Source organism: Nasonia vitripennis, chromosome 5 (genome assembly GCF_009193385.2).
Source record: "Nasonia vitripennis strain AsymCx chromosome 5, Nvit_psr_1.1, whole genome shotgun sequence".
Lineage (NCBI taxonomy): Eukaryota > Metazoa > Arthropoda > Insecta > Hymenoptera > Pteromalidae > Nasonia > Nasonia vitripennis.
The window spans coordinates 17702377-17730065 of record NC_045761.1 but is presented as its reverse complement, the minus strand read 5'-3'; the positions used below and the strand labels follow the sequence as shown (position 1 = coordinate 17730065).

The window sequence follows — 27689 nt, the reverse complement described above, 5'->3', positions numbered from 1 at the left end:
AACAAACATTTCGTAATAAGTGAACCATAATTTGCGTGTGTCGTCAATTAATTCATAATCGTCGGTGTTTACCTTCAGTTGCGTGATCATGCGTTGCACTTCCCACAGCTGTTCTTCGCGTGACTTATTCACGTACCCGGCATTCATGAGCATGTGAATCTGCGACAAAAGGGACTCCTGTTTTGCCAATTCAGCAGCTATACCCTGAGGCGTCTCCGGTAAACGAGTACTGCCGGCTGGCAGTGGTGGAACGTACTTTGTTAACCTAACCTCGGGGAATAAAGCTTTACAGTGGAACAAAAGAGCCAAAAGGAGTCTATGGCTCATCTGCAATGCAGGACTAAGCGTCATCGCTATCGTCTGAGCATTCATTTTTGTCGTTTTTTCCTATTTAAAAAATAAATGATAAGTTAAACCATCCTACTCTCGGGTATGAATTGTAAATAATTCTTAAGCAAATAACTTACACACGTGGTTACGTGATCCAAATGCAACGTTATCCATGCTAAAAGTACCCTATTGCAGTCAGCTAATTGGTGATTGGCTAAATCAGCAAGTTGAGATTCTCTTTGAGCAAGTTCTTTTGTGGAAGCTGCTTGCTCAAATCGCGATATCAGTTCGCTGCTTTCTAAAACTGGTTCTGGTAGTTCTCTAAAAATATACGTTCTCGTTTAAGTTTTGTTAAAGATTAAATAGGTTAACTGTGACGAAACTATGTACAACTAACTTGATAAAATGTAGTAACAAACTGGTGGCCACATTTGGCTCAAATTCTGACATATTTACAGGTTCGCGCTGATTATATAACTTTTTTAAATGTTGCACTTTAGATTTATTTCCAGGGACTTTATACAATCCTTCAACGGACATCCCATGCTCCTCCAAGTAATCAATGCAATCTCTCACTACTAAAGGTAGTTCAACCCCATCGTGACAGCGACTTCTTTCTACAGCTAAATGAAGACTGACTCCAAAAATGGGTTCTTCTTCTGCAATAAAAACAAGTTAATTTGTAAAATAAAAGTTTTTTGTACTTGGTAGGAGAGTTTTTCAAATAGAAATGTCACATACCACCGATATCCAATGCATCATCTCCATGTTTGCCTTTCTTTCTATCTTTGTGTTTCTGCTTAACTTTGTCCTTTTCTTTCCTCTTTTCTTTGTCCACTTCTTTGTCTACATCTTTATCTTTCTTCTTTTTTTCTTTATCAGAATCTTTTTCCTTGACATCTTTCTCTCTGGATTTTTCACGCTTCTCTCTACTCTTAGAAGGGAATTTGAAGGCCTTCGTTTTCGACTTGGACTTGGAAGGACTTCTAAACATCGTAATTATTCAAGTTATTAAAAATTTGATACTCCCAAGATAAGATTAGTAAGTAGACCTTTATCAATTCAACTCACTTTGTCTCTTCTTCATCTGCGGAGCTTTCACCTTCCAAAGTAGCGTATCCCCTATCCTTCTTGTCTTTCTTATCCTTCTTTTTGCTGCCACCTAATAGCTCCTTTTTTGAATGTTTATCGTGTACACCATCGTCACTAACTACAAAACACAAGCATCAATCAATCTAATCCATTAGCATAATTCCAACTCATAAGTCATCATTTTGGAGCAATTAGTCAGAGCCAGTGTAAGTAAACAATCATTGCAAAACTTGTTAAGTAAATAAACATAAAGGAAGCAGAAAAGAAGAAGCATAAAATATATAATGTTAATAAAAGTAATTTACCATGCATCGCCTACAAAATATACCGTAAACGCCGTGAGAAATATGCATTGGAAAGAGAGAGAGAGAGACATATCGAGAGAGGAGGAGAGATTGACAGACAGTGTAGGTATCGTTCGTTTTTTCGAACCTAACCTAATGAAACTAACGATCGCAAATGTAATTAGTGTTATAATACAATAGAGGATTAATAAAAGCGAATTGAGTAATCGCCAGCCAGTTGTTACTTACAGTCGCTCTCGCTCTTTTTCGCCGCGTCCGATGCGTAAAGTCCTGGAAACTCTTTCTCGACGTCTGGGCTCTCAAAGTCCATAGCTTTCTCTCTCTCTCTCTCTGTTTACTTGTGGGTATACTACACGAAGGCTATACTTATAAATCTCCTCTCTTCGCGCGGGCGTCAATCAGTCGAGACCGACGTCGTCCTCGTCGTCATCGGAGGCGCGTCACCTTCCTTTTTTTCCTCCCACTGCAGCGGATGATCTCCTTTCGCACTGCTGATGCATCCGTCGTCGTCGTCTGATCTATGTTTACACGGCTACATGCACAGGTGCAACCAACGAATATAGACTTGGTATAGAAGGACAGTCAGTATTGGCGCCGGGGTCCCATTTTGAAATACACGTAGAGCCTATACTACACTATAGCTGTCCCCCAAGACTGCATATAGGAGAGACCTAACTCGTGACCGTTTTTCTATACCAAGTCTATATTCGTTGGTGCAACTGCCCTCGCGCATATACCTATATATATATACATACGCAGCGTATACCTATATATCTAGTAGGTGTATATACTCTCTGGAAAAATCGTCGGTCGGTTTTTTTTTCAACTCATGACGAAGCGGTGCCAGTTACTCGCTGCCCCGGACTATCTCATGAATGAATAATGAACTGCATGGCTACGGAGAAAGAGATATATGCGCAATATATACGACATATCCATACGTTATATATATACACACACACACGCACTTTCGCGCGCGCTGCGAAAAATACAAATCTCTAGCGGTAGTCGCAAAAATGCGCGCCTAAGAGAGTGTATTGACACTCTGCTCGTGTGGGCGAGTGCCGCTACTGCAATTAGCGACGGTTGCCCATCGTAGGTATGAAGCTTGAACTTTATTTAGACGAGGTGTAGTGATACAGTGTTCGTGTGCATGCAGATCGATTTGTTAGGAGAGTAAAAAAGAAAAATCTCGAAGAAGGAGAAGAAAGAAAGACCGAATTAACACGTCTGCAATTGTTATAACTATATTGGTACCTATAGTAAGTACGTAGGTGAGGTTGGGTGTAGACGCAATCGGCGGCAGCAGATTCGGGGGAAAAGTCAAGACATCGCTGCTGCTAACCACCTGCCGAAATACTTATTGCCCGGGAAAGTCGCGACTAGTTTTCCCCCAGCATATTTGTTCGAAATTGCTTTGTTATTATTAAAACGCGTTTCGAGCTATAGTTGTACATACAATCGGTTTCAATGAATCTTCGGCTAGCTGTAACCTAAAAAGAGAGCTATCGAAAAATCTTTGCAAAAACGTCATCATAGAAAATTCAAAAAGCGAGCGGAACGGGCTAACGTATTAGGTGTATCTCTCCGTCTCTCTCGCACTCGCGAATTGTGTATAGTTGGACGCGAGCTTGACGCGCGTGGTCAGCGTAACCCATACCCACGGACCCACAGCAATATATAGGTATAGTGTACATTATATTATATTGTGTATAGTCAGACCCAGACCAGACCGACGTCCGACAGTAGGTATATACCGCTGCTCTCTCGTCGGTCGTCGCGCGAGAAGTCGTGCGAGTGTGTTGGTTGGTAGTACAGCGCTATAGCTATAGCTATAGAGCGCTAGACGTGTATATAATACTAGAGAGAGCGAAAGAAAGAAAGAGAGGAGAGAGAGAGAGAGAGAGAGAATTTTCCAAATGGCGCAGGCACGGCTCAGCTGTGAGCTTACGCGAGAGTGGTTATTGTTATAACACAGCCATCGGCGCAGTCGTCTCCTCTGCAAGTGTGTGTCCACACTCGTAGCCAATTATGCGCTGCTTCTTCGCCTACGCGTCATCCTCGGCTCTCCCTCGTCGTCGCTGCTGCTGCTGACCGATCGTCGACGTCCTCGCGCAACGCTGCTGCTGCTGCTACACGTCTTACAGCCCCGCATCGTCGCAGAGAGAGCGAGAGAGAGAGAGAGAGAGAGAGAGAGAGAGAGAGAGACGGAGAGATAGAGAGTGAGATCTATCTCGAAAGAGCATCTTAGCCTCCTCGCGAAAATAAGTAAGGAGCGCGCGCGAGATGCGCCGCCGCTTCGCCTCGTAGCAGAGCAGCCCCCGCGGGAGTAGCCACTGAGCGCGAAAATATGCGGAAAACCTGAGGAAGTCTGCGCGAGAGAAGACGCGAGAGACGGCAACGGCACACCTGCAGCGGCGCAGCCCGCTCTCCGAGCTGAGGAAGTCGGCGGCCCCCGGGAGGTGGCTATCTCTGGCTTCTTGGGCTTTTATGTAGGTACACCTTGGATTATTTGTTATTTTTTCTTATCTACCGCATCCTATACGCTTGCACACTCGTTGCGATGGGGCATTTGTGTTTTGGAGCAGTACGGTTCAGAACAGTGGCTGTCTATCTGATCTGTAGGCGGTCTATATGTTTGCGGTTGCTTAATCAGACTTAACAAAGTCACTCGTCGAGTATAAACAAGCTGCAAAGTGTAAACTATTTTAATGATTCATGAAGGAGAATAAAGGAGCATGATGCGTGCTGCAGTTGAGCTTTATTTTTACATTGACATATTTATATTCGATTCTGGTTTGTCTGCAACAGTCTTTGATATCAGGGATCGATATATGCTCCAAAAAATATAAGCAACAAACTATTTTTATTGTCCTCTTGTGGTATTCTATCTGGGATTTCAACAATTTCACCAGTAGGTGCGTAATGGTTCATCACTCACATGCTCTCAGCTTGACTTTTGCCTCTCTTTGGGAAGGACCTTTGTGTTCCACTTGGTGCACAGAGAAAGAGAGAACAACCACTTCAGATGAGCTAATTTTACACTCAACAATTGTGCTCCAGAGAGAAAGAAGTATCGCTGCTCTCTGACGTTTGTTTGTCTTTGGTAAACACTGCTTTCTTTTCTTTGCTTTTTGTCAGCTTTGTATTTTCTATCCAGGGTTATGCAATTTATTTTCTTGTTCGCTCCTGTATTTGTTGAAATGTCTGTATGAGAAATTTAGATGACTTGTAGATTTAGCAAACTGATAAGTAAGATGTGTACAGACTTCTGACTGGTTGATCAGTATTGATAGAAAGTTTACAGAGGTGAATTGAGAGATAAATTCCTCGAGTTGTTATTGTTCTGCAAAATTATATTGAATCAAACAAACTAACAAAGTAAGATTAGATGTTCAACTTGACATAGAAGTTTTGGTAGAGAGCCAAGTTACTTCGTGTAAATTCTATTCTATTAGCAACTGTTTGTTATTGTCTTTCGAGTTTTCAATTGAATTCACATGCATGATTTCAAGGCTTATTTTTAACCAAATGTTTTTTTGTACAGGGCACAATCAAAACAGTATAGCGTTAGCTGATAAATTGCAATGATGGAGATCGTTAGAGATGAAGATAGGCGTAGACGCCTTAGAGCTCTGGAAGAGCGCATTAGGGATCCACGTAGTATCACGAACATCGACTGTCTACTGGATACTGTGCAGGCTCTTGTGGCTGACTGTGATCATCCTAGTGTTAAACGAATGAAGAATATTGAAGCATATATGAACAGATGTAAGTTTATTAAAATTAGATTTTTAATGATTGTGACCAAAGTGCAATATGTAAAGTAAACAAAATATTCCGATTCCAGATGATTCAGTCGCTCAAGACATTTGTAAAATGCGAATGCGCCCAGATGACTTTACCTTGATCAAAGTCATTGGTAGAGGAGCTTTTGGCGAAGTGCAGTTAGTCAGGCATAAATCTACACAAAAGGTTTATGCCATGAAACTGCTGAGTAAATTCGAAATGGTTTGTATTGATAAATCCATGCATCTATTTATAGTCATTATCGCGCGTAAGAATACAATGTCATTATCTAACTTACAGATAAAAAGGTCGGATTCTGCGTTTTTTTGGGAAGAACGTGATATTATGGCTCATGCCAATTCCGAATGGATAGTCCAACTACATTTTGCATTTCAAGATCAAAAGTATCTCTACATGGTCATGGATTATATGCCAGGTGGAGATTTAGTGAATTTGATGTCGCAATACGATGTGCCTGAAAAGTGGGCAAAGTTCTACTGCGCAGAAGTGGTGCTTGCGCTGGATGCAATACACAACATGGGCTTTGTGCACCGCGACGTAAAGCCGGACAACATGTTGCTCGATAAACACGGTCACTTGAAGCTAGCGGATTTTGGTACATGCATGAGAATGGACGTTGTATGTTTCAAACTTCAAATAATATATTTCAAATAATATTTCATTGAAAGTTCTTATTCTTTGTATTTCACTTTCAGGATGGGCTGGTACGTTCGGACACGGCGGTAGGCACACCAGACTACATCTCCCCCGAAGTTCTGCAATCACAGGGTGGCGAGGGTGTCTATGGGCGCGAGTGTGACTGGTGGTCAGTTGGAGTCTTCCTCTACGAGATGCTCGTAGGTGATACGCCCTTCTACGCCGACTCGCTCGTCGGTACTTACTCCAAAATTATGGACCATCGCAATTCGCTGCATTTCCCTCAAGAGCTCGATATCTCGCACTCGGCCAAGAGTCTTATCTGCGGGTTCCTTACCGATCGAAGTAAGCGTCTTGGGAGAAATGGTGTCGACGAAATCAAGAGTCACGCCTTCTTCAAAAACGACCAGTGGACTTTTGAAAATTTGCGTGAGTGCGTACCACCTGTCGTACCGGAGCTGTCTGGAGATGACGATACCAGCAATTTCGATGACGTGGAAAAGGAGGACGGCCCGGAGGAGAGCTTTCCTGTGCCTAAAGCTTTCTCTGGAAACCATCTGCCCTTCATAGGCTTCACGTACTCTGGTGATTACCAACTGATTGCGAATGGTAGGAATACAGGATCATTTCAGGAAAACGTTGGCAAAGCTTTTATAAATGCTTTATTTAATTTTTGAAACATGTTTTTTCTGAAAGTGGAAATCTTAAAAGATAAACTAAAAAGTCCTTAGCAAACGCTTAACTGTTGGTAAATTAACATTGATGATTAATTTTTTTTTACTTTATTAAAAGCAGGCGGCAGAGAAGCCGTGGATGGTATGGAAAACCACGTGAACAACGGTACCAGCGATGACATAAAGATCACACAGCTGGAGTGCCTACTGGACAAGGAGAGAAAGATAGTGGAACAACTAGAATCAAAGCAGAAAGCTCTTGCTTCTCAATTGGAAAGCATAACTCAAAGCGAAGCAGAACTTCGCGAAGAAGCGGCTCGTGCTGACAAGGAGCTGACGCTTCTGCGACATAACTGCAAGGAAGCCCAGCGTCGCGTCGAGCACGAGACCGAGACACGAAGAAAAGCAGAGTCGCTGCTGGTCGATTTGAAGAAAAAATTTGAGGAGGAACAGTCGAGACGAGCTCGCGATGCCAGCACGACGCAGCAGACTTCAGAAAAGATCACGAGCCTGGAGAAGCAGATCAAGGAGATGCAGACGAAATTGGAAAGAGAAACGGAAACAGTCACGAGACTGCGAAAGCAGGCTACAGAAGTGACGGTAGCCAGACAAACAGCTGAGCAGATGGCCAACGAGCTGCAAATCGCGAGGGCACAACTTCAGGCGCAAAGGGATTCGTTGCAGCAGGAAGTCGCAAATTTGCAGGTACATAAAAATGACCAATCTTTCATTTTTTTTTCTTTTTTTTTATTACGGATCGGTTCCTTGTAAATGAAAATATTTTCGAACATCAACAGGGTCAGCTATCAAAAGAGCGAAGTTCCCGATCCCAAGCTTCTACGCTGACAGCCGAACTGGAAACTCGTTTGACGGCGCTTCATCATGAACTGGAACGAAGTCACGAGCGCGAAGAAAAGGTTACAGTTGATAACAGACAACTGAACGAGCGGATATCTGCTCTGGAGAAGGAGGCTGCGAGTCTGGCGCTAGAATTGAAGGCTGCTCAGACTAGATACAACCAGGAAGTAGTAGCGCGACAAGAGACCGAACGTTCGAGAATGGCGCCTAAGGACGAGGCCAATTTGGAAGATTTTAAAGGTACGCTTGATGATTTAATTGTCGAAGCTTTACGTATTATAATAAACTGATTTAGGACATATAATAAGATTTGGAATTTTATATTGCACGCATCAGGACGAATGGATATAATATTTACAGGTATATGGGATTGGGGTTTTATAATAAATGTCCTTCTTTTTAATGTGTACCTATTGATATTTTTTGGCGGATCACACAGCTAATAAAATTATTTTTACAATAACAGCCCTTCAAGCAAAATTGAATGAAGAAAAGAATGGAAGACAGCGCGCCGAGCTCCTAGCGCAAGAGAAAGAACGGCAAACGTCGATGCTCTCGGTTGATTACCGTCAAATTCAGCAAAGACTACAAAAACTCGAAGGCGAGCACAGGCAAGAATCCGAGAAGGTCAAGGCGTTGCAGGGTCAGATCGAGCAAGAGCAGCAAAAACGAAACGTTCTGCAGTCAGATTTGGCTCAGCAATCATCGGAGGTGAGCCGATTAAAAGCGAGAGAACACCAGCTTGTTGGCGAAGTTACCCAGTTGAGGGAGGCTAAAAGGAATATTGAGGAAGAGTTGCATCATCTTAAAACCCAGAGGAACGTTGATCAGCTGCAGACAAAAGAACTGCAGGAACAGTTGGAAGCTGAGGCGTACTTTTCGGTAGGTTACAAATTTAAAAATCGAACGAACAAAAATTTCAAGTACGACAACTGCAGCACGAACATGGATGGTTTATTTTAGAGAGGTGTATGTTTATTTTAAGATGGCATGTGCCTTGTTTAAGTTGTAATATAAAACAGGCACTGTTCTCAAAATAAACATAAGAGCTTTCAAAATAAACTGTGCACGTGTGTATTTAAGTGAATGGAGTTAGTCGTACATTTTTTTTCAAATTTATTTTTTTTAAATATTTTAAAATAGAAAAATTGATGACTGTCATTAATACCTTTCATCCATATAGACGCTTTACAAAACTCAAGCACAAGAACTTCGGGAAGAGCTTGATGAGAAGACTCGACTTCAGCAAGAATTGGAAGAAGAACGAAGTTCGCTCGTTCACCAACTTCAGTTATCTTTAGCTCGCGGCGATAGCGAAGCCTTGGCTCGGTCGATTGCTGAAGAGACTGTAGCTGACCTTGAAAAGGAGCGCACGATGAAGGAGCTTGAATACAAAGACAGCACGTCCAAACATCATCAGGAGTTAAATGCCAAAGACCAGCTGATAAATCGTCTAAAAGAAAGTGAGGCAGAGGCGAAGAAAAATTGTGAACAGTATACCAAGGTATGGACTCCGATTATGCCGTAACAAAATTGCTGTCCATTTTTTAGTCAACATAATAATTTGTTTATTAATATTTACAGGAAAAAGAGGAGCTGACAAAGCGACTGAAAGAGATGCAAGAACAATTAAATAAGGCACAATTCAACGCCGACGAGATCGAAAGACTGAGTACCAAGTTAAAAACAGAGCAACTACTGAAACATCAAGCCATCAATAAACTCACAGAGGTCTTGAGCAGAAAAGACTTGTCGGCGAGTGGAAAAACCAAGAACAAGGCTTCTTCAGCAGATCTCAAGAAGAAGGAGAAGGACTGCAGAAGATTGCAACAGGAATTGACGCTGGAGAGAGAAAAATATGGACAATTCTCTGCTAAATTGCAAAAAGATCTACAAGATTTGCAGGTAATTAATAGTATATTACGATACGTGTGACTTAAATGGTTCTTTTTTACACGGCGCAGTTAGCGCACGAGCGTAGCGAGTGTGATAAACACAGTGCAAAAAAGGACTACTTTAGTCACAGATAGGTGTGGCTTAACAGCGGATTTTAGCCACACTCTGCTATAAATAAATTTGTTAAACTATTTTATTACACCAAAAAATCTGGTTTCTAAATAACAGTTATGAATTTCAGGCGCAACTTGTAGAAGAAAATCAGGCCAAATTGAGGTTGCAAATGGAACTTGATTCAAAAGATTCAGAAATAGAAACACTACAGATGAAGATCACGTCGATGAACTCTGAAACGGCCAGTGTATCGTCAATTGAAAACGATGGGGAGGATTCTGTATTGTCGGAGCACGGTGCCATGAGGCTAGAAGGATGGTTGAGTGTACCTAACAAGCAAAACATTAAAAGACACGGTTGGAAAAAACAATACGTGGTCGTTTCATCTAAAAAGATAATTTTTTACAATAGTGAAAATGACAAGTTGAACGCAGATCCGGTCTTGATATTAGATTTGAGCAAAGTCTTTCACGTTAGATCTGTGACACAAGGGGACGTGATTCGAGCCGATGCCAAAGATATTCCTAGGATATTTCAGGTACTAAGATCAATTTTTTGTCTTCTAGAAAATATGTTTATCAATATCTAGATGTACTTATTCTTCTGTACAGTTACTTTACGCTGGAGAAGGCGAAGCAAGACGGCCAGGTGACGAAGGAAATGCTTTACCTGGAGCTGAGCTGTCACAATTGAGTGACAAGCCTGGCACTCAACCAGTAAAGGGCCATGAATTCATTTCCATTTCTTATCATATGCCAACGACGTGTGAAATTTGTTCAAAGCAGTTGTGGCATATGTTCAGGCCTCCACCGGCTCTCGAATGTCGACGTAAGTTGCAATATTTTTTACAGCAATTTATTTATTTTAAAATTCGAATATAATTATTGTTAATTTACCAACGATATATTAAAAAATAGTAGTCCTTATGTGAGCGCCAGTGAAAAAAGGACCAAAAAAATTCTTAACACGAATTCTTAAATTTCTTTTCTTTGTATAGTTGATGTCATAAGGTATAACGGTTAGGGGATTGACGTCATTAGCTTCTTTAAAATAGTGAGAGCCATCTACCGCGAGTGTGGCTCTGTGAAGAGCGCGCTTGCCTCTTACGAAGAAGGTTCCGGGTTCAAATCGTAGTTGAGATGAAAAAATTTCTAGTTTATTTTTCTCGCTCTTCCTCTAAAGCACCTGCGTTATGCAATAAAGTTTATAACGAAGGTCGTCTATGGAAGTAGATTAATTTCTTCACTAGGTGTGGACAATGTGCTAATCATGTTGTACCTCAATCCGTGATGATACACTCATATTTTTATTTTTTATTTTTATCATTGTTAAATATTATATTATACAAGCAAAAAATTAATATACAACTAACATATTTTTCAATCTATAGGCTGTCATATCAAGGTGCATAAGGAACATTTAGACAAGAAAGAGGATGCCATAGCCCCGTGTAAACTTCATTACGACCCTAACAGCGCGCGCGAACTGCTTGTACTTGCAGGGAGTCCTGACGATCAGAAGTACTGGGTCACCCGACTGTCACGCAGGATTCAGAAGTGCGGTTACAAGGCCAATTCGCACATCGACGGCACGGGCCAGCGCGTCTCGCCAAGGTAGCGTAGAAGCCGACTCCAGCAGCACGTTCAGCGGGAATAGTTTTGTTTCTCTGTGTTGTGTTGTTGTTGTCGTCGTCATTTTACGCGACATCGCATGGTTTGGTGTAGAGAGGTTAGACACTCTATACAAAAATAGCTGTTTATTGCTCTCTGCTGTGAACGTTACGACATTTAACGGAACGGACACACTCTTTCTTTTATCCTGTCTCTAAACTTTTTTGCTTGTTGTGTCAAAAATTGCTCGTCGCTTTATAAATAATTGGTGATTATTATGCATGAGTTTAAATTTGTTATTAATTGTGCTATACAAATCTGTACGTTTTCTTTAATACCAAAAATTGAAGTTTTGTACATAGATATAGCATATTTTACTAGAATATTACAGTCTCGACTGCAGCTGCTTGCTATTGTCTTCCTGAGATTATTTTTATAGTTTTTCTTGTTACACATATGATCAATTTACCCAGTATTTATCGTTTATGATTACATGGAACTCTTTAAACGTTATTTTAGAAAATATAAAATGCATGGTACTGCACGCAAAAATAAATAGTAAAGAAACAAACCTTATTTTAAACATGGTCATTGTTAAGAAATAAATATAAATGGTTATGCTTTGATCATATTACAAAATATATAGCTTGCTATTGCCATTTCTTATCTGCTTTCTTTGAAATACAAGACATGGTCGTTTTCAATCAGTGAATTCTAACCAGAGCACGATTTATCTTGCCTTTTTCAGAGAATCCACGAGGTCAACGCTTAAACCGTATTTGACAGCCCAGCAAAGATCAGCAACTTTACCCGCGAACGCAAGCATGGGCAAGTGACTATAATAAAAAGGCGAGCTTTTCTTAACCTGTATAATTGCAAGAAAGAATGATCTTTGCCACTGGTCGGGGATTGGTCAAGCGCTCGATCAGCAAAGAAAATCCGATGCCACACGCTGTTGCCGATCTTTTCTTCTCCTTCTTACCTACTGTTCTTTTTTTTTTTTTAAGTATGATGAATCATTATTGCAGATTTCCTGGTTCTTACAGCCTTATTAATACATGCTTTATATATGATGTGCCACATTTGTAATTTAACGTGCGTCGAACAATCGATTCTTTCTCTACCCTTAAATAATGATAAGTCTTTAAACTAGGCAGAAACGTACAAATGAAAAAAAGATCACTTTTATTCTATATTTTTTATAGTGAAAAAGTTGCCTTTTCTGCCGAACCATTGTATTTTGCATTTTTGTCATATAAGGAATATTTGATGCATGTCCTATAAAATAGGAAAATTTGATAAATTTTTTAAAACAAAAAAAATGGATTAAGAAAAAAAATTAAAATACTGAATTGTAGATCAATTGAAAGTAATCTCGATAAATCGCTGGAAACTTGTTTAAATTTTGATATTAAAAATTTTGATATAACAATAAAACAGTGATTTCGTAATCGTTATTTAAGTATAAAAATGAACTGAGAGGGAAAGAATAGAAAACAATTCTAAATAAACGTTCTTTCTTCCACAAATATATAGTACAATAACTAGTATGCTTATGTTTCATTTATTTCAAAAAGTTCTTGTACTTGATGACTCGTTTATATAATAACTTTTATCATGTGAGAAGTAAGGAACGTTTAAAACAACGACTATTGTCCATCCTGTGATTTACGAAACGTTTTTAATTATTTTAAAGTTTCGTAAGATTTATTTTCAGAAATAAATTTATCTTGACTTTAAAATATAAACATTTATGTGACATGTCGTTCATTTAAGAAAAAAACAAATAATAATTATATATTATCAAATGAATTTACTAAAATTGAGAAGTGGAATATGTGTGCGTGCGTGTATATGTGTATAGGTACGCGGGAGAAAAAAGTAAAATAAGAAGAATGAAAAACACTGCGTAGATAAACATGCGTTGATTTTCAATATTCAACGCAGTGCGAAAGACTCGAATGCGCTTGGAAAATCAACTGTTGTATACAAAACTTTTGCAGCTAAATTTAAAGAACCTTGTTCTCGTAAGGAGTTTCTCAATACTTTACTTTGCGTTCAAATCCTTGCGACAGGGTAGTATCGATTAGCTATAACAATAATAATAATAACAATGATAATAGGTATAAATATTCATTAAGAATTTCAAATTTTACAATGTTTTTTGACAGATTGATACACTTACAAATGTTAGACTATTCCTGGTTGTAATTGTGTAAAGGTATTTTTTATAAGTGCGACTTAAAAAGTTTTAACAATTAAAAGTATTTTAAAAAATTAAACATTTTTATTGTGAACTTTTGTTAATGTTATTATTGATAATTATATTAACAAAATATTTATTGATACTCGTCTCGCACTCTAACACAAATCTTCATATCGATTTAAAATTTCATTACAAAAAGTAATTTTCACTAAACTAGATAAAAAACATTTTACGTAAAAAATGCACTATTAATGATTCTCAAGCGTCTTCCTACACACTCGCCTTAAAGAACAAAAATTAAGAGAAAACCAAATGAAAGCCTCGTGTGTGGCACATCATGTGAGCGCCCGCGTGTCGTTTTGTAATTTTTGTATTTTTTCGAAGAATTTTTACACCCTTATTTTGAGAGTTATTCTCGAGTCGCTAATATGAAATTCAACGTATATCGAAAATAAAAACGAAGAAGGATAATATTCATTAAGACTAACCACGATTTACATAAAAATGCAAATAATTTTTGCAAGAATCATGTTATACGATATACAATATATTATATAATATTAGGATAGAAACCTGGCGAATTTATAGTATTATTACTTTTTATAATTTTTTTTGAGAATTAATCAATGCTAGCGTTATAGAAAACTTATTGTTGCGCTGCTTTTATAAGGAGTAGCTTAAGAGAATTAGCTGTCACGTTGTTCCCCGCTAAAGGTATAATGACTGAACGAAAAAGGGTTTTAAAATGAAAAGAATACAAAATTATTACATTTACAATAATATGTATGTCATTTGTAAGTTTGACTCATTGTAGAAATGAATTATACGATTATTTTAAGTTTCAGAAAATGCCAACCATCAGTGTTTTAGAAATTAAATACAAGTACAATAAACTGTAATCGTTCAAAATTAGAAATGAATATTTTTTCGTTCAGTTAAGTGATTTATGTTATAATCTTGGCTGTCAAAGTTCTCTTTATCGTGATGAGTCTTGTTTTTCAAATGCTACGGTTTAATCCCCTGTAAAAAGGATATGAATATCAAAAAAATGCAAATAATCGAAATGTTTAAAAAGGAAATAGTGCGAGTGTCGTGGGCATGCTTTTTGCATTCATAAATTAATTCATTGCTGAACATCCATATTTAATGAGTTTTTTAAAATCGTGAACTTAAGTTTCGATCGTTGTACAGTGTATTTTCGAAAAAGGAACGAGAATATCAAAATGCAGGACATATCTTATGTTATTTTGTGTCTATATGACTAATCGTATATTTATGCTGAATAACTAATGTGCGTGCTGGGAAAAATTCACATTTTTTGTTTTGCCACAGAATGTATACAAGGAGACAATGATGCTTATTTTGAAAGGTTTTTTAAAATGTTCGCAAAAGATTATTATGAATCCTGAGTAAAAAATTGTATAAATTAGTTTTTTAATTTATTTTTTCAGCGTTATTGTTAAGAAAAATTAATTCGTTAAGTAAAATGCTTGTTTCTAGGACAAAAATTGAATAGTAATTTGTTAAAAGCGCCGAAGTGATTTAAACAAAAAGCAAAATTATTTAAAGTTTATAAGATTTTTTTATTTAAAAGATTAACAAGATTCGAGAAATTGTTTTCAACATATTGCCAGAAGTAAAAAGATAGAATGTACATTTGGCACTTTAAACAAATCATCATTGAATTTTTACTGAATAGATGTAGTTGTAGTTATTTGACACTAATACTACACAAGTAATATTGAACATTAATAAAACTTTTGTACGACATAATTTCTGTCAACGTTACACAATTGTCATTTAAACTGCTTTTTTTCTCAGCGCAAATAGCAATCCTCGAAAGCTTTTCGAGTATTCTGTATTCGTGCAAACCAACGAAAACGCGATTCGTGCTGTAATTTTTCATAATTGCTGTATCGCAATGTTAGTATATTGTTCGATAGATGCACATCCAAAGGATGGTGCTTGGCTATCTTTTATCTCAATGAGATAAGGATTATCAAAAATTTTAAAACGGAAACATTGTACGAGCGTATAACATAGAGAATAAAAGGGAACCTTATACTGATTAAATTATAATAGCCCTTACGAGAAAAAAAGGAAACTTACTGCCCCGTGCCTTCTCCCTTTTTGATCTCTCGCGTATGTACACATTATGTAAGAGTTAACCGATTAGAGAATGAGAAACAGTTTTTTTTTGTGTACGTTCGTTTTTTGTAAGTTTCTGCGTGTTCAAGTGTATATGCGTTAACGTATGCATGTGTGAGTGAAATACAAGAAGAGAAAAAATGCATCGAAAAGTATATTAATTAATACCGGAGCGAGAGCAAAGATTCTTTGCGTACGCAGGAATCGAAGGAGAGAAAGAGAGTGAGAGAAAGGATTAATAAGTATGAAGAATTTGTTACAGCGTATTTTATTATTGTTTAGTTATTTACAGCCTGTATATTGATAATTATTATTATTACGATTAAACTATTTTGTAGATAATGCGCTAGTGTTTCTTCTTCAATCTGCTTCAGTTTTTTTCTTATAGTTTTTTTTTGGTCTATGACTTAGTCTAAAATGTTCCTACTTGGTACACAACTCTGTGCACCCTACAATTTTTTTTGCACACCACACGTTGTAATAGCGAAGACAAGAGTTCAATCGTTTTTTTTTTATTTTAAACCTCGTTATTATAATAATTATTAGTAGTATTATTATTATTATGTCATCGTTAATATAATTATTGGTTTGTCTGGTTTTTCTCATTATCAACCGACGATCGATGGCGACCGTCTGTCTTGCTGCGAAAGAATTAAAAAAGGACGGGATTAAGTGGGGACCGGAGTCTCGCAATTTTCTCTACTACACGGTATATTTTATTTCGATCTCGAAGCGGTAGTGTCTGCTCTTATATCGTCGTTTCTACGGAGTAACAAAACTGCCGGAATTTAATCATCATCTTTTTACTTATTTGTAGTTTTATCGAAGTAAATGTAAAAAGCTTGAGTGATAGCTTGGATAGAGTGACGTTTCTAGAGACATAGCTGCGAGCTTCGATAAAGTTACAATTAATAAAAAATAAATAACAATGATTAACTTTCCACACTACTCGAAATTCCATTGGAATACTGCGTTTCCTTTGTCGGATATATATTGCGTGGGCATGGTGTAAGCGCACTTGTGAGCAAAATTGAGGAAAAACAGTGTAAACCCGTTTTGTCGAATGATCAAAGCTGAGAGCCGATTTGGATTCGCGATTATTACTACTTGTATATTGATTGTTTACTGCAGATTCAAGTACGGCAAAACCAAGTAGCAGCCAGTTTAGTATAATTAAGTACTCGTTATAAGTATATTGGCGAAGCTTCGATTTTAAGCCTCCTGATGTGGTCTTCGCGTTATAAATAGGCGCTCAGCTTTCGTAAACAATCTAATGCGCATATTTACGTACGTGTGATATAATAATTGAGATTCGCCTTTACGTCATATTTTCTTTTTTAATTATTAAATAGAAAAACATGCAAGCTCGCACGCGAGAGAAGAATCGGTATAATAAGTCAAACCTTGCTTAAACGTTGAGACTTGTACGAATACATATGACACTACAATCAATCTCTCGGTTTATATAGGTATATTTTTTGTATATTTACCATGATAATTTTTCAGTTTTCGCGTATATACTGAGGGCCATGTAGTATAAATTATTTGCTTCTCAAAAACTGAGAAGTATCGATCTTGTATATTCTATACCTCTTCCTCTTTTGGGCTATTAATACTTGATACAATTGTCGGATACACATTTGTCGTCGAACAGCAGCTTTTAGCTTGAGCTTTGTTTTTTTTTTGTTGTATATTTAAAAACGAAGGATTCAATAATCTCCACGATAGCGTGAGCTTAATGATGGAGTTTCACAATTAATATATTTTGTTTTGTTTCAACATACGCAAGCAACAACAGTTTGCTTTTTTGTTTCTTTTTTTTTGCGCGATACGATTACACGGCAAACATTTTTTTCTTCGTGTGTCGCGACGCATTGGACATTTGGTAACTCACACATTGGATTGAGATTGCTTTTGTACTTGAGAGGATGTGAAAGTCGATTGAAGTTTTTTTAAATTCTACTATAGAATAAAATCGATCAGAAAGAATGTAAGATAAAGAGTTTTGAAACACGCACAAGAGAAATCACGAATTCGGCTGTCAATGTCGTACATAACGATCATATAAATAAAAAGAAACTAAGAATAAAGAAAACTTAATTTATACGCGAAATGAATATCATGAGTATAATATAAGGCAAAATTAACGTTTATATACACTATAATTGTCACGTATAACGTTCCATAACACCTCGTCGATATATATACATTTACAAAATCTCCAAACTTTATAATATACTCATATATATAATAAATAAATTAAATGATATTGCACCTATGCTCGGTTAACATAGCAATAAAAATGAGGCATGTATTCATTACAAAAAAAAAAAAAAAAAAAAACTGTAACAAACGAATTAGTTGAAAGCGCACTCATCGGTATAGAGTCTGCACACACACAAACGACATCCAAGACAGAAGAATATCAATGGCCTACTCCCCTTAACGAATCAACGACCACATCCTCTCGCGCACCGGTTATTCTACGAGATACAATACGTAAAGACGTATAAATGTCCATCAGTGTAGGACAGAGTAGAATAGAGATAAGAGACAGACGTCGTATATCTCGCGGCTCAGATCTCGACGGAGGCTGCGGCTGATCGCCAGAAGAGGCCGAGGGCCGCCGCGGCCGCGTACTATTTCCTCACGAGGTTGACCACGAGCTGCCGTCCGGCGGCGAGTCTCGCCCTTCCCAACTGCAGTGCCAGTGTCCTCGCCCTCGACATCTGCTGCTGTTGCTGCTGAGGTTGTTGCTGTTTCTGCTGCTGGCGAGTCCTGGATGACGACTGGATTGGACGGGAGGACTGGGAGCTCTGCTGGCGCTTCTTGAAGGACTCCTGCTTGGCGCCTCTGCGGCAGACAGAGAGACAGCCGTAGCTTTGCTCGCGCCTTTTGGTTTGGTGGTGGTGATGGTGGTGGCGGTTTTTGCACGAATTTTTACGGTTTTTATACATCCATAGATGTAGGTTTTTTGCTGCTTTTAGCGGCGCGCGTCTGCTGCCGGAAGTGCTTTTGTGGATGAGTTTTTTTTTATAATATAAAAACGATGAGGGATGACGTTTAGCTCGTATTTTGTTTAGCGCACTACTTATTGCTGGTTGCTTTTTTTATCAATTTCAATGCGATATCACTAGTCCTATACAAATATGTCGCTACGGCCATTAAAACTGATAAAAAAACTTTATTATTAGGTATTAATGAATGAATCGTAGTGAGCCGGCAGCAGACGCGCGCGAGGTTCACCCGGCCACATAAAGCTTTAATTATGCTGCGGATGCGGTATTGACAAAATGCACGCTGCACACAGTGATATGTATAATATATATAAAAACTTATGGAGAAGATAATAATAAGAGTCAGAGTATGTAACAAAAAGAAGAACACAAACAGTGGAAACCAAAGGAGCATAAGAGACATAATAAGCGTTATTTTTTGTTTTCGTTCACTTCGTGTTTCTATATAATAATAATAATAATAATAATATAAGTATCAAGTATATAATATCACAAACACATATAGAACGTATACACATAAGTATAAATAAGTAAATGTAAACAATATGAATAGTATAGTATAGGTATAATAGCGTAAGTTCACTCAGAATAGCTGCAGCGTATGTAATAATTCAGCCTGTGCGATGAAGCTGCGGTTTTTGTAATTTATTCGTCATAACTCATGATTTTTTTTTTGGCTTTCGTGTCAATTTCAATCTCATTCTCTTTTGCGTACAATTGCGGCGGTGATAGTCATAGAGATGGGAGACAGAAAGAGAGTAGAAGAAAAAAGGGCAACAAGTGTGTCGTAAACGTAACATAGCGGGGAGCAGGTGTAGGCGGATGGGTGAAGAAAGAGAGACTTACAGGTATCGCGTCAGATCCTCGACGTCGACGAGCATCGAGTCCTGCTCCATGTGGAGATCGTCACGGCGCAAGAGACCCTCGACCAGGGCCTCGTTCAACGTGGCTATCCTTGCGTGCAAGTCGTTCGCGAGAACTTGCAGCTGAGCGATGTTAAGCTCGGTCAGGAGGGCGCGCGTCAGTCTGCGCCTGTCCTCTCCGAGTGTCACGCCGATCTGCAAGTTGAATTTATCAATTTTACGTCGTGTGAGTAATGCAGACCGCATACGATGAATCAGATATTTAGCGAATAGGGTAACGTGTCCCAGTGCAGATAAGAAAAAATGCTGCATACCTTTTGAAGGCTGGCGCGAACCATTTCAGTGATGGGGTTCGCCTTGAGCTTCTGTCTCTCGACCTCCATCTGCATGTGCGCCATCTCCTTGGCTTGTGCAAGAGCGAGTCTGGCCTCGGTTTGGAGTCGAGCTTGTCGCGCGAAAAAGTCAGCTTCGTCGAGAGGTGCCTCGTTCGCGTAGGTCGCCGCGTCGGTGAGCCTCAAAGGTGGAAGACTCAGCACATGTGGTCTGGCGTTCTGCATCAGAAGCTGCTGGTGCTTCGACGGGCTGGCGGCTATCGAGGAAGCCGATGACGAAGACGAGGATTGAGAGCTCGGGGACATTGGAGATGTCGGAGAGCTCAGCACGTAGTCGTTGCCGTCCGGACCTGGAGCTGACTCCGAGTCCGACGATGTCTCGTTCATGAAGCATATTTGGAGGTTCATACCTGCAGTTTATTATCGATTCAATTAATTTCCAGAACAACGAGTGCGACGAGTAAAATTTAAAAATATAATGATAAACAATACACTAACCACTCTGAAGACGAGACTGAAGACTAGGCTTCCTGCCGCGCTCAGCGCGCATGTCATCCGCGTCCGGGCCCATCGCCAGTCGTCTGCGGATTTCCTCTCTGTCATTGCGTCGCTGCGGATCAGAAAAAAGCACACAAGGCACATGATGAGAGCATCTGTCGTCTCGAACAACACATTGCTACACATAACGCGCGAATCATGCGCAGCCCCACTCACAGACTCATCGCCGGCGGCCTCGTCATCCTCATCGTAGGTCAGAGTGTACAAGTCCCCGACGAAGCGCGAATCTACCTTGTAGTGCCTTCGCTTGTCCGAAGTTATGCTACTCATTTGTCATATCGTACCCGAGCGACGACTCGATTTTTCCGTTTAACACGAAAATCGCCCACTACACATAGATTCGAGCTAACCACTGTCAGAACAGAGACTGACCGCGCTTCGTTAACCCGCCGCTGAACACAACGTTAGACAACAGCGAAACGCGCGAGAGTGAAAGTACGCGCTCGTAAAAGCGAACACGCGCGCGGACACCTATTACTCGGCTGCAACTCTCTGCACCAGCTGCTGTGTGCGCGGTACACATCTGCCGTGACACGAATAAACAACAACGTTGTCTCTGATCTCGAGAGAAAAAAAGCCGGTCGTCTCTCTCTCTCTCTCTCTCTCTCTCTCGATAAAGCGTCGCGGCGCTGATTAAACTCTCTGCGGCTCTACGGAGTCATCTTGGATGTGTGCGTGTATAGAGGAGTGTGTTGCAACCAGTGTCGGAGCTGCTTGGCTGATCAAGCGAATCGCGCGCGCGTGTGCTGTGTATTGTATATACTCACTTTCGGCGCGTAACGCGTAATAATAACGGTCGACTTGTGTTATTTCCAACACCGGATTGTGCCGGAGAGCAATCGAGCCGACTGATTATTGATAATAGAAGGTGTTTGGCGAGCGACGGTTGAGTAACCCGAGCGAGATACTTTCGTTTGCGCGTAAACTGCGCGCGGTCGTAATTTAATTGAGTTTTGGGCCACTTTTAGTTTCCATTGTGAAGTTTGGTAATGCAATGGAACTGTGACTTTGCGTAATTGTTTTAATTGGCTTACTGCTGCTGTGTGTTTGCCTGTTTGGTGACTGGTTTTGTTGTGTAGTATCAATTTCTCTGAGTGTGTAATGTTATTGAATTGGGTGTACATAAGTTTATCAGTTGATGGATCTTACCCGACGCTCTTCTTCGCGCGCGGCTTTCAAGTGTGTCTCAATGGCGTCCATGTCGATCTTTGGCATTGCTGTTTCGATGTTGTAAACGTCGAAGCCTCCTAAGTGAGAACGGCAACGTTTATGTTTCTAGTAGTATATCATTTATGTAACTAATTACGATATTGGTTGTGATTAAAAAACATCAACTAACCGCTCTCCAGTTCAGTTCGGCGTTTGCTCTCCTGTCTGCTTCTCTGCGTAACATTGCAGTTCTGCTGCTGTCTGCGTCTCGCCTGGTTCCTTATCATCTTCTCCTTCTTCTTGGTATCTCCGAAGCCTCCGACAACGGCGTTATTAGCAGCGCCAGTACTGCTGACAACATTGCTCGGCGGCTTCTCAACGATGATCGGTTCGCAGTTGATGTTCATCTTGTTGCGATCGGCGGTATGGAGAACGTCGAGCTCCATAGCGACGACGTCCGGTACCGAGGACTGCTGCTGTTGGAGAAGCTTCTGCTGGTGGTCCAGACATACTTGATCTTCGCCGTCTATGTGGATCAGATTGTGATGATTGATACTCGCTAACAGGTCGATCTCCTCGAGTTTACCCTTCGAGGGCTGCTTCACCGGTGAGGGAGCGATCGGCGACGTCAACGGGGAGATGAGCTTGACGTTGTTGTTGTCGATGATCTCGTCGTTTAGCTCTGTGTCGAAGATGTTGTTGTTGAGGAAGGGGTTGGTGCTGTGCACCAGGAAGGGGTTCAGCGACTTGGCTCGAGCTTCGCGGATCAGGTCCACCGGCTCGTCGATCTGCGTCTCTTCGATCTGAAAATTTGATTTTCGATTTTATTCTCTGCAATGATCGTTTCTTTATAAATTCAAAGGAGGATTAACTCAAGCTCACCTCCTCTGCCTCGCTGTTCTTGGAGGAGTCGGGGATCTGCTCGATTTCGGGAAACTGGAGGCTCTCCTTGACGCTCGTCGTCAGCTGCACGATCTCGACCTCGTCGTTGCCGAATATGTCGTCGGACGTCGTCGTTGCCATGCCAGACTCGTGCAGGCTCTTTACGTAATTCATGCACTCGATGAGCGAGCTCACGGTCTGCAAGATATCCAAACAACGCCGAGCTTGAACTTTGCGTGCTTCGCTTTCTCCATAAATTACTCATCGCTATTGTATACACGAGCCTATTTATGCATCTCGAGACTTGCGCTGCACTTGAAAATACAGCTAGCGAAAGATTTCAGCGTGGAAACGAAGGGATTACGACGAATTTTCAATCGCTAATCGACGAAGAAGGAAAAAATCGAGACGAGAGTTTATCGTACATTTATATGGAACGTATACAGGGGTCGAGCTCCATGAGAGCCGCGTCTAACGCTCTCGCGTGCGTGGCTCCCCGGGGTGCAGTGAGACGCTTAATGAAACTTTATCCCCGGCAAGCTCTATTTTCGCTCTGAATATGCTCGGCCGCGATGGAGAAAAATTGTTCGCTGCTTCTATAGAATGATAATTTCACTACCTATATGTTAATACATCGCGAGAGAGCTAAAAGAAAGAGACTAGATATTTTTAAACAAGATCGATCGACGTATACACACCTGTATGTTGAATTTAGGTTTCTCGTAGAAGAGCTTCTGCTCGTCGCGCTGAGCGTCGAATCGGTTGACGGTGTCGTCGACGATGTTGTTGTTGTTGTTATTGTTGTTGTAGACGTCCTCGTGAGGGACGGTTGGAGTGACTTCGAGGACCTCCTCGTCCTCTAATTCGTGCTCGTCCTCGGTGTCGTCGGTGTCGGACAACAGCGACGGTCCGAGATGCTGGAAGCCCGGGTAGTTCGGATTGACGATGCCACGGCAGCCTTGGGGCAGGTTGCCGTCCTCCGAGTACTCCGACCAGTCGGAGCCTGTTAACTCCTGCGACGGGTCTTCGTAGTAACCTGCGATTGGTGCATTAAAAAAAGATTGTGTTCAAGTGTCAGGAACTGTTTATGGCGCGTTATTAGTGTCATTAAAAATTTTAAAAAGGTTTCTCATAAAAAGAAATAACTTAACAGACTGCAGTTACTATACGAATAAAGCTCCAGGTGAGGAGGCACAAGTAGTAAACGCTGATTACGTCGGACGTATATCTCACCTTCGAAATCAGCCAAGCTCTCGGTGGAGCTGCTCTGATAAATGGTATTGTCGAGATTGTTGTTGATGTTGTGCTCGATGATTTTGTTGTTGCGTGTGATTGCGAAGGACGAGTAGGTGCTCGTGTCCTGTCCGATGCGAAACTCTTGGTTCTCCTGATCCAACGTCAGGGAGTCCAGTTTTTCATTGATTATCAACTCGGACGAGCTTCTTTGTAGACTGTTGTGCGCGTATCACATAGTTTAGTCATGTATACAGACGTTTTTTTACGGTCGTTTATTGGTGTGTTCCGCAGTACTGATGCGGTTTGTATATTTTTACTCGACAGGGCAATAAGTCACATCCTCGTTAATCATTTACGCGATCTTTTATGCATGTAATAGGATCCGTGTATACAGATAAGTTCATCATAGAGAGCTCAAACGTTCCCGCGTGAGCTACTTTCACAAGGCTCGTATTGATTGTTTGTTCTCGGAGAAAATAAAAGTGCTCTATATATTCACGAAACCTGATAGGCTATCTCTGCTTCTCCGGAGTAATGAATCAAATCGTCGACGGTTATACAAAACCTACTCTACTCGTATTATAAATTCATTTACATCATATTACCGCGTCTATACTGCATAAATTACCGAAAAAATCAGTTTCGCTGCGCTTCGAGCACGTCAGAGGAATTGATTTTCACGACTGTCCATTGAATTAAACGAGCGCTGATAAATGGCACCTGCAGCGCAATAGCTGATGTGTATTGGAATCGAAGCTCTCGCGTCGACGCTGTTTCATATATCATCCTTTCAACGCGCGCGCGTGTGCATTCGAGGCCGCACGACGGCTGTTTGCATTCATTTGGCCGGCCATTGTCCTATTTCAGTGCGCCTCTTCTCCTTTTGTAACGATATAAGGAACAGGAAAGAATCTCTCTCGCATCGATCGGATCTCAAAATCGGGACACACGACGGCTTAACTTTCTGGGTTTATTGCTCCCTTTTTGCTTACTAATATTCCCTACAAAATAAAAATATAAGCAAATGTGTAAATAAAGTATTTGACCGGTCGAATGGTTTCCCGGTGAGCACATCGAATTAACGTCAATTCCGGACAATTATAGCTATGCACATATGACTCGAGAGCAGACCGCAGACGACATGACTCACGTCCTACGAATCCCGGAGAATCTCGAAAAGCTCGGGGCATCCGCTTCGCCGAACACACCCAATAAACTGTAAACGCAGAGTACTTAACGTGTATATAGAAGTCAGTGAACGCTCGACTTACTTATTGTTCTGCAGTCCAATATGCATCGGCGGCATGGAGTTGCAGACGGTCTCGTTGAACCGCATAGTTGGGCTCCTGAAAAGCACGAGTTACAGCGGCTCTATTCACACGTACCACCAGCATCCTCACCGCCACACCGTATACCGGCGGCATCGTCTCTTATTCTTTTTTCTCACTCTCTCACTCGCTCGCGCGTATCACCACGGCCCTCGTTCATTATCTTGCCTCTACTCCTCCAGTGCGAGAAGAGGGCGAAAGAGGCGAAGGAAGAAAGAAAAGAAGATTCGCTTGTCTAGGCGATTTTTTGCAACGCTCTCGAGCCGCGCGCGTGGAGCTTTTGACCCGCCGTCGCCGACTGCGCCGCAAGAGAGAAAGCTGCCCCGCGCCGACGAATCGATAAGCAGTGCCGAGAGACTACTAGTGCCACTGCGCGACATGTACACGTACACACGTACCTATACGTGTACGTATGCTGAGGTGTGTACCATGTGTACACGCACACACACACACACATATATATATATATATATATATAAATATATACACGTGTACGTACGTAGGTGTAGGCTACTGCACTCTTAACCGCGTTAGCCGGACGAGAGAACGAGGAAGAGCGAAGAGAGGCTATATATACGTGCTTGTGTGCGCGCTGCACGAGGGCTTTTTATTAATGAGAGACTAGCCGGCGGCGTTGAAGCGCGACGTTGAGGGGATTATTATTATCGGCCGTGGAGGCGCTAGAATGCGAGGATATTCGCGACGATCAACCCTGGAGTTTGCTCGGAACCGTATGCGGGTGTGAGTTGACAGTCAGCTCTCGAGGCGCGCCCTATGCAGATTTTTTCGCTTATTTTTTTACGATTAAGATTTATCGATTGCAATTTCGATCTATTAATACGCGTTCGAGAGTTATACATAGACACTGTATAGGCGAAGGAGGAAAAAGCTGTACCGCTAGGATTTAACGGGTTAACGTCCTGCGCGCGGCAGCGGCGCCGAGTTGAAATTCATTTTTAATTAGTCATCTAAATTTCAAATGAGACACACTCCGTGGCTCGTTAACTCTCTCGCGATTGTTTTATATAGAATCCGCCACACTCGCTCTGACCGAACCGTCTGTTATCACTGAAAGCGAGTATAATTTCGACGAAAAAGCAGGAGCTTTCATTTCAAGGGTGTAATTCGAATAACCCGCATAAAGCTCTGTATCCTCTCCGACAGGGCGAAAAACAAAAGCTCCAATCCATTAAAGCCCGTTACGAAAAGCTCGCGTCAATAAACATCCCCCGAACACTACTGCGAACAAAACAGGCTCGTTTCTGTCGGCGAAACAATCAACCGGTCACCCCCGCTAATTTACACACGAGTATGTACACGCAGATACGAAAGAGAAGTCTAAAAGTGGATCGAGCGTTCATAAGTGGAATAATCGGCGGTTATGCGCGAATTAATTAAGAAATTTTAAGAAATCCCCGAGAGCAGTAAGTACGGTCATTCAACGGTTTCTTGACGAGGCGCGCGCAGTAGCATCAGCTTACATCACCGGCTCATATCGATCGGCGCCGCGAGCCAGAGAGAAAGAGCGAGAGACTATAGGGGATGCGATGCCCGGCTCTCCGCCGGCTGAATTTTTCTCTACGCCACCCCCTTGCGGCCTTCTTCCTCTCTTTCTCTCTATATTTGAGTTATGCAGCCTCTCGCCCTTGCAAGACTTTTCCGAAGCTTCTCTAAACGTGCTTGCGGGTCGAGATGTGGAGCAATGACGCGATCATGAGGTTGCGGTCTGACGAAAGGATTTAATTTTAGGCGCGGAGAGCTTTGATTGTTTTTTCGCTTTAGCGAGAATCAACAGAGACGAAGAGCGAGAGAAAGAGAGAAAATTCTCGTTGGCAACCGCGATTCCGCCGAGAGTTGTGAATTTTTTAAAGCACGGGTCGATACTCGAAAAAAAAGGAAAAGGCCGCGTGTCGCGAACCCGATCGAATTAGCCGTAGACTCGGTATTTCTATAGCTGAATAATACGCGTCGCTATATTGTGCGGATACTTATAGTATCGATGATAATTACTCGCTGGGAGAGTCGAGTGCATAACATCGCGAGACGTTTTTCGATATTCCGAATAACGTGGAAGGCTGACTCAATTAATCAATCTCGGCTCGAACGTCGCACGTAGACATTGTACACAAAGTGTAAGTATATATCTACTACCCCCCACGCACACACCTGCGCACACTCGATCTCGCACACTATGATGCCGAAATTCCCACACTGACTCTAGTATATACTTTCGTAAGCTAGCCCGACCTACTGTACACCTTTCACGCAGTATCGTTCTTATTTCGTCCATACAACACTCGTATCGATTCTATCCTCGAAATGACGTGAATCGGACGTGACGAATCTTCGCGAGCGGACATGTTAATTTTCCACGCAGAATCCGCGGCCTCAAGAGAATTTTCAACACTTTCGTGTCCGGTCGTTGCACACAAAGTTTCACCTTCTACGATATTACAACGACATCGTTCTCGCACTATGGCTAATACTTTATTATTTTACATACTCACGGTGGACGAGTGCGGGGGCCGACGGAGACTCGGGGCTGGGCCGCCTCCTGGGGAATAGCCCGTGAATATAAATAATATTCTCGCGGCGACTAACGCGACTACGTGAGAGAACGACGTGGAGGACTACTGACTCGGCTG

At 41.1% G+C, this 27689-nt stretch overlaps 3 protein-coding genes across 25 annotated transcripts in view; 1 reads left to right on the top strand and 2 right to left on the bottom strand.

Annotated features, from left to right (window-relative positions):
• The window catches only part of LOC100678480 (ralA-binding protein 1), a 5100-nt gene extending 1299 nt beyond the window's left edge, over nt 1-3801 (bottom strand). The window contains exons 1-7 of one of the 3 annotated variants that reach the window (XM_032600930.1): nt 3679-3801; nt 1956-2259; nt 1402-1540; nt 1072-1316; nt 728-989; nt 468-651; nt 73-387 (exon numbers count right to left, since the gene is read on the bottom strand). In XM_032600930.1, coding sequence (XP_032456821.1) covers nt 73-387; nt 468-651; nt 728-989; nt 1072-1316; nt 1402-1540; nt 1956-2037 — 1227 coding nt within the window. In that variant the 5' untranslated portion in view covers nt 2038-2259; nt 3679-3801. Of the gene's footprint in view, nt 1-72; nt 388-467; nt 652-727; nt 990-1071; nt 1317-1401; nt 1541-1727; nt 1869-1955; nt 2440-2493; nt 2733-3678 lie in introns of those variants that run through there. The other 2 variants (XM_032600929.1, XM_016986260.3) reach the window with 2 other exon arrangements.
• Nucleotides 2734-16021, top strand: LOC100119770 (rho-associated protein kinase 2). 14 transcript variants are annotated; one of them, XM_031932760.2, is made up of 15 exons: nt 3410-4219; nt 5275-5498; nt 5578-5738; nt 5817-6155; nt 6233-6782; nt 6966-7552; nt 7645-7945; nt 8042-8065; nt 8172-8587; nt 8889-9209; nt 9290-9610; nt 9843-10253; nt 10327-10543; nt 11106-11328; nt 12074-16021. In XM_031932760.2, the coding sequence occupies exons 2-15, from the start codon at nt 5315-5317 to the stop codon at nt 12159-12161; spliced, it is 4143 nt and encodes a 1380-aa protein (XP_031788620.1). In that variant the 5' UTR covers nt 3410-4219; nt 5275-5314; the 3' UTR covers nt 12162-16021. The 14 variants fall into 14 exon arrangements, 13 of the variants coding, with proteins under 13 accessions (XP_032456816.1, XP_032456815.1, XP_031788620.1 ...); XM_031932761.2 differs by having other exon boundaries at nt 3714-4219; nt 6969-7552; nt 12074-12762; XM_031932764.2 differs by having other exon boundaries at nt 3940-4219; nt 6233-6758; nt 12074-12762.
• Nucleotides 12317-27689, bottom strand: LOC100119742 (schwannomin-interacting protein 1 homolog). 8 transcript variants are annotated; one of them, XM_008204361.3, is made up of 11 exons: nt 27548-27688; nt 24988-25062; nt 23714-23931; nt 23179-23516; nt 22481-22678; nt 21789-22401; nt 21599-21696; nt 20390-20501; nt 19874-20301; nt 19543-19754; nt 12317-14551 (listed from the first exon to the last, which is right to left on the bottom strand). In XM_008204361.3, exons 2-11 carry the CDS (start codon nt 25050-25052, stop codon nt 14530-14532), a joined length of 2304 nt encoding a protein of 767 aa, XP_008202583.1. In that variant the 5' UTR covers nt 25053-25062; nt 27548-27688; the 3' UTR covers nt 12317-14529. The 8 variants fall into 8 exon arrangements, with proteins under 8 accessions (XP_008202583.1, XP_032456818.1, XP_008202565.1 ...); XM_032600927.1 differs by having other exon boundaries at nt 27552-27688; XM_008204343.4 differs by lacking the exon at nt 12317-14551 and adding an exon at nt 16068-18532.